This window comes from Rattus rattus, chromosome 5, assembly GCF_011064425.1.
Source record: "Rattus rattus isolate New Zealand chromosome 5, Rrattus_CSIRO_v1, whole genome shotgun sequence".
Classification (NCBI taxonomy): domain Eukaryota; kingdom Metazoa; phylum Chordata; class Mammalia; order Rodentia; family Muridae; genus Rattus; species Rattus rattus.
The window spans coordinates 70156884-70163803 of NC_046158.1; the positions used below are offsets into that span (position 1 = coordinate 70156884).

Here is a 6920-nt window from a genome sequence, read left to right on the forward strand (position 1 = left end):
TTCACCATCAATTTTTATAACACATTCTTATATTTCTTTTTTTTATCTTTATTGACTTGAGTATTTCTTATTTACATTTCGGTTGTTATTCCCCTTCCCGGTTTCCAGGCCAACATCGCCCTAAACCTTCCCCTCCCCATCCTCCCCCCATTTCTACCGTCACCCCAACAATCACGTTCACTAGATGTTCAGTCTTGGCAGGACCAAGGGCTTCCCCTTCCACTGGTGCTCTCACTAGGCTATTCATTGCTACCTATGAGGTTAGAGTCCAGGGTCAGTCCATTTATAGTCTTTGGGTAGTGGCTTAGTCCCTGGAAGCTCTGGTTGCTTGGCATTGTTGTTCATATGGGGTCTTGAGCCCCTTCAAGCTCTTCCAGTCCTTTCTCTGATTCCTTCAACGGGGGTCCCGTTCTCAGTTCAGTGGTTTGTTCCTGGCATTCGCCTATGTATTTGCTGTATTCTGGCTGTGTCTCTCAGGAGAGATCTACATCCGGTTCCTGTTGGCCTGCACTTCATCCATCTTATCTAAATGGGTGTCTGAATATGTATGAGCCACAAGTGGGCAGATGTCTCATTCCTTTCTGTTCTTAATGACTTGGCTTTGACAAAAACAATGTAATTTGAATCCTTTCTAACATTCCTCTTTCATGATTCTTTCCACATTGCTATGCTTTCTGGCATTCCAAGAGTGTATCAATTCTGAGACAGAAAAATTATACAATTTCTTATTATTTCTTATACAAATGCTTATTCACATAAATTCTGATGATGTAGTGTATTGTAATCCAGTCTCGCCCTTCATGTTACCTTCATGGTAATTTTATTCACCTCTACACATCTGACATGTATTTTCCTAAGAGGAAATGATGATATTTATATACATATATGTGATAAATTTCATTGAAAAGCATTTATGTTTTGAGCACTTTTTCCCTTCCTCTAATTCTTTACAGATCTTCCTTATCTCTCTCCCCACCCAACTCTATATTCTTTTTCTCTCTCTCTTTCATTAAAGAAACAAACAAATACGAAAATAAAACAAAATGAAACAAGAAACACATACAAACACAGTGACATAAGTAAAAATGACCATAAGACCAATGGGATAAAATAAATGACAAAATAAAGGTAGTGGAAAGAAAATGTTCAGTAACACTGAGTTTCTTTTGTATTGTCCAAATACTCCTGCACATGGTGCCACACTGAAGTATGATTTGTATATCCTTGAGACTCAAATGAAAAATGGTTTGTTAGTCATTAAACTTGATATTTGTGAAATATATATGCAAATTTAGGTTCATGTCATGAGTAATATTTGAAGTTAGATTGTGTAATTTTGCTTTTATTCAGTTATTCATTACTGAATCTGGTATCCCACATTTTGGGCAGAATTAAGCTATTTCTTTCTCTTTTTTATGAATAATTGGAAAATTTAATGTAATATTTTTACCGAGTAAAGAATAAATACAGTAAAATAACACAATACATTATGAATGTATTTTTAACAGTACACAGTTTGAAAAAAAAGGAAGTTGTAATATTGGTGTATTGATGATCCACAAACAGGAGAAGCTATATATAACATGACCCCTGTCTGTTTAAAGCCACATCATTGAAATACCACAGTCTAGTTTTCAGTCAATGAAGACACAGTTTCACACCCAACTCTTGCAAAGCATAGCACAGTACATCAATGTGAAATATATATATAATATATATTTATATATATATATATAAATTGTATTAAATATATTTTATATATTGTATATAATTGCATTATATATATACATATATATATATATATATATATATATAAAGAGTTAGATTGTAGATACATAAAATGAATATGACCATTAAAATCACAAGCAAAATATGTTTAGGTAATACACTGATGATATGGTTATCTCTCTTAACTTTACATAACCAGCATATGTTAACTTTCTAAAACCAATTTTCAATATAATTATATTACCAATGTATATTTTCAGATATTTGTGGTAATGATTAGTTTTGTAAAATTAGAAATTAAAAAGGTTATAAAATTTAACCTTATATTGATAGTTGGATTTCATAATTGTAGTAGGTTTTCCATTTAATAAATACAAAATGCAATAAATTTATAATCCTGTATTTTAAGTTTATCAGGAAATAATTAAATATTTATAGTTGCAAATATATATATTAACTATGAGGACCAAGACACTGGCAAATAATATATTTATCTAAGTACAGTCACCTTAAAACAACTTTAAATCCCTACTTTGGGGCATCACATATCTCAAGAAGTATGACAAAAAAGATAAAAAATGATAAGAGATGAACATTTGCAAGAATCCTAATTGTGTCCATTTACTTAGTTATTTTCTTTCTAAGTGCTGTGAACTGAACTCAGGAACCTGCACATGAAAGGCATACATTCTTTCCCTGAAGTACATCTCCAGCTTTTGAAAAACCAATGCTGTTCTATCATAAGCAATGTATGTAGATGTTGCAATAGCAACAGTTGATTGATTTAAATGTTCTTACCTAAAAGTAGACATGAGAAAGCCAATATAGATGTGGCTGTTTATAACAAATACAAAGCATCTATCATCCAGTTCCTGTGTCTATGGTGTATGGCTCTGCCTTTATTTGACTAATCCATTTGGATCACTGAACTTCTCACTAACATGATTCTTGAATTAAACCTCAAATTGACAAGAGCCTCCCAAAGTGTATGACAACAGATGACTGTGGGATAATGTAGGTATGTCATCTTTTATGTCATTCCTTCAGAGGTTTTCACAGAAATCATGAACTATAAATCACAATCACCAAGATCATTAGGCCTTGTTTCTATGTCTCATGATGTTTCGTGGCTCATCCAGTGTTTCATGGATTAGTAAATAGGAGTGAGTGTGTTTCTTATCAAATATGGAATCCTGAGCTGTTGCTTAACAATACACTGAATTTTTGAAGTAAAACCAGTATTTCCTGTGCATATCATTCATTTTAGTTTCCTTAGGTACGCACTTGATATGTTTTTATTTTCTAGTTCTTTCTAAATAAGTGCTTTTTATTTTATATGAAATATTATTTTGAGAAAAATTTGCTTGGGATGTCTATTTCCAACATTATACTCATCTCATTAAAAAATTAAGAACTTTTAATTACATAACCAGGATATGTAATCTACCATGTTTACAGAGTAATAGTAATTTTAGCTGACTTGGTATACTAATATGCAATGCACTTTTTTTGTTACGAAATGTATGTTTTTAAAAACATTATTCCTTGAAACTGTATATATTTACATTCCAAATGTTATCCCCTATCACCCCTCACCAATAACCTCTCCCCCTTACTTCCAAGAGGATATTCCCACTGTCACCCACATTCTCCCACCATCTCAATGCCCTGGCATTCCCCTTCTCTGGGGAAACAGACTTTCATAGAACCAAGACCTTTTCCTCCTATTGATGCTGGACAATGCCATCCTCTGCTACATATGTGGCTGGGGTCATGGTTTCTCCAATGTGTACTCATTGGTTGATTGTTTAGTCCCTGGGACCTCTGGTGTGGTCTGGTTGATTGATATTGTTGCTCTTCCTGTGGGATTGCAGGCCCCATCAGCTCCTTCAGTCTTTTCTCTAACTTCTACATTGGGGTCTCCTTATTCAGTCCAATGATTAGCTTCAAGCATCCTCATAACCCTAGCCCTAACCCATATGGAACAGGAGGGGTAGGGGCCAGGGGGATGTTGGCCCTGGGAAATCAGGAAAGGGAATAACAATCGAAATGTAAATAAGAAATACTGAAGTTAATAAAGAAAAAAAAAGAAAAAAAGCCAAAATTCTAGCATACACCTCACCTTATCTTTTTTATATTTAGTAGAGCTTAAAACAATCTTGATAACACTGAATTTAAAATTTGTTTAGTTTTAAATATATAATTATTTTACAAAGCTTCTTTATGGTTTTTCTGATTGTAGGAAATTTTTATTAGTTTTATTACTGAGCAAAATAAAAAGCTGTCTGGTTGCTATTGAAAAAAAAAGAAAATTAGTAACCATCATTATATTTTAAAAACTTTAAATGATCTCGTACATAGCCAGTACAGTACATTTTTGTAAACTATAAATCAATTTCTCATTATTTTATGTTTTCAACATATACCAATCATATACATCCTTATTTTAATGATAGAATATGCAATAAAAATTATCTATTGAAAATTAAATTTTTATTATATGTTCTGAGAAGAAAATGATCTGTAAAGTAAAAATTTTATGTGTATAAACTATATAAGTTAAATAGTAAAGGAAATAAATTCTCTACATAGTATTAACTGATTATAACCGTTTCATATTATTATGAATAAAAATATAATTGAAAGAGTTAAGTAATTTAACTTATTTTTAAAATTTAAAACATTTTATGTTATCAATGATTAGAATATTTAACAAAATAATATAAGCTATTACACAAAAATATGATTTAACACAAACAAAATAATTAATTTTTGAACTGATTGCCTTGTATGCTTTGTTTGGAATTATCTATGTTTTATCATTCTTGTTTACATGGTTCAGTGATTCATTTGAATTGTTGCTTCTGAATTTCTCTTTTCCATAGATAACTATTTCTCTACAGAGTACAATAAATGGAATGCAAGAGGAACATATCAGAATTTCTTCTCATTGGACTGTCTTCTAAGCAGAACATTGAAGTGTTTTGCTTCCTGTTCTTCTCCTTCTGTTACCTTGCCATCTTGTCTGGGAATCTGATGATCCTTATCTCTGTCAGATGCAGTTCTCTTTTTAACGAACCCATGTACTATTTTCTCAGTCATTTATCTTCTATGGATATTTGCTATACCTCCTGTGTGACACCCAAACTGATTGGAGATCTGCTTGTGAGAAGAAAATATATCTCTTATACAAACTGTATGCTACAGGTTTTTGCCATGCACTTTTTTGGCATTATTGAAGTCTTAATCCTAGCAGCCATGGCCTTTGACCGTTGTGTGGCCATCTGCAAGCCTCTCCACTACATGCTCATCATGAGCAGAGGCAAATGCCATGTCTTGATCTTGGTCTCTTGGGTTGGTGGGGCTGCACACTCCTTTTCTCAGTTTTGTTTGCTAATCTGCTTGCCCTTCTGTGGCCCCAATGAAATAGACCACTACTACTGTGACATTTTCCCTTTGCTGAAAGTTGCCTGTACTGACACCACCATTGCTGGTATCCTCGTTGTTGCCAATTCAGGACTGATAGCTTTGGTAACCTTTGTTCTCTTATTTGGTTCATATGTGATTATACTGTTCACATTAAGGAATTACACTGCGGAACAAAGACACAAAGCTCTTTCTACATGTGGATCCCATATCACTGTGGTCATTTTATTCTTTGGACCTTCCATCTTTGCTTACCTTAGACCTCCTACTACTTTCCCTGAGGACAAAATCTTCGCTCTATTTTATACAATCATTGCTCCTATGTTCAATCCCCTTATATATACTTTAAGAAATACAGAGATGAAAAAGTCTATAAAAAAGGTTTGGTGTCAAAAGAGATTTTTCAGAAGAGAAACAGTTAACTTTTAGTATGTTACAGAAATTCATATAGTAAAAAAGAGTGTCTCTGAAAACAATATTTTAATTATTGAATATCAACTGCTCATTCAGAAAGAGTAGGGTAGATGGAAATAGGAAGTACCAAAATGAAAATGTACTATTCAATTGAGAATGAATAATGTTTTTCATATTAAATTTTTTGGGGTGATAGAAGGGTGACTTCAAAGCACACTACAATTCCAAACTATTTTAGAATCTTAAAATTTTAATTTTGTTTTCTACATGATGATAAAATATTTCAGTATAATTCAGAAATTAAATAGACTGATATTATTTTTATAGAAATGCTTTTAGTAATGTTTTATATTCTAATAATATATGTAAATAAATCTTATAAGGTGACAATTTTAACTAAATTATAACATAGTGTTCCTCTAATCATATATACTCCAACTGTGGAAAACAAGATGAAAAATAATAATTTTATGCTTTTAGAGGAAACCTTTGTTAGGTTCAAGACACTAGAACTATACATTTAAGAAAATCACTTCATACAAGACAGACCAGAAAATATACACTTGAAAATTAATCCATTCCGGTTCTTATGGCATAGAACTAACAAACTATATTCTATTTAAATTTTTAAACTGATTATTGTTTTGGACTCTTATTTTATTGAAAATATTTTTTGTGATGCTTTTAGAGGTAGATGCCTGTATGTTTTAATCTTCTTTCTCACTCAGTTGTTTTTCTCCTCTCTCCTCTCTCTCATCAATATTACTGTCATGAATGCTAATAGCCTTTACTTCTACAGTCAGGTCACTTATACTCTATCACCCTCTGTTGCGAGCAAAAACTGTTTACCCTTCTTCTCCTTCTGTGAAGGGTTGTTCCAGAAGCAATTGCCAATTGAAGAAGAGACCATGCACTTTACAAACAGTGAACAGAGATGCCTGGGCATGTTCCGACCTGAATGCTCCCTTCCTGAGAAATAGCTTTTTTAGTGCCAGAAGGGAACAAAGCAAACATTCAAAAAAAGAAGCACCCAACCGTACTACTCAGCCACAATACCGATAAATTACACCAGTGACTCAGTTACTAACAAGACTCAAAAATGTACAGGGTTTAGTACTGCCAGGTACACAATGGCACTAAGAAACAGCTCTCTAATTGGACATAATACCCCTTTCATAAGAAGAAGTTGTTGTGTAATACCAAAAAAACTTGGGCTTACTACTCAGTAAAGTCATAGATACTGAGAAGAACCTGCAACTATTACTTAACTAAAAGAGCCTACTCCCTAAAAATAATCTGAATTTCTCTTTAAATACACAAGTAAATGTAGTCTTTACCTGTCAAAAAGAAAA

At 32.7% G+C, this 6920-nt stretch overlaps 1 protein-coding gene across 1 annotated transcript; it reads left to right on the forward strand.

Annotated features, from left to right (window-relative positions):
* The first annotated feature begins 4641 nt into the window (after positions 1 to 4641).
* LOC116900406 (olfactory receptor 4P4-like) lies at positions 4642 to 5583 on the forward strand. Its single transcript, XM_032902152.1, has one exon. It carries the CDS (start codon positions 4642 to 4644, stop codon positions 5581 to 5583), a length of 942 nt encoding a protein of 313 aa, XP_032758043.1.
* The last annotated feature ends 1337 nt before the right edge of the window (positions 5584 to 6920 follow it).

Bases quoted from the DNA above. Each gene is read 5' to 3' on its own strand.
- LOC116900406 (XM_032902152.1), top strand. From the start codon at position 4,642: ATGGAATGCAAGAGGAACATATCAGAATTTCTTCTCATTGGACTGTCT.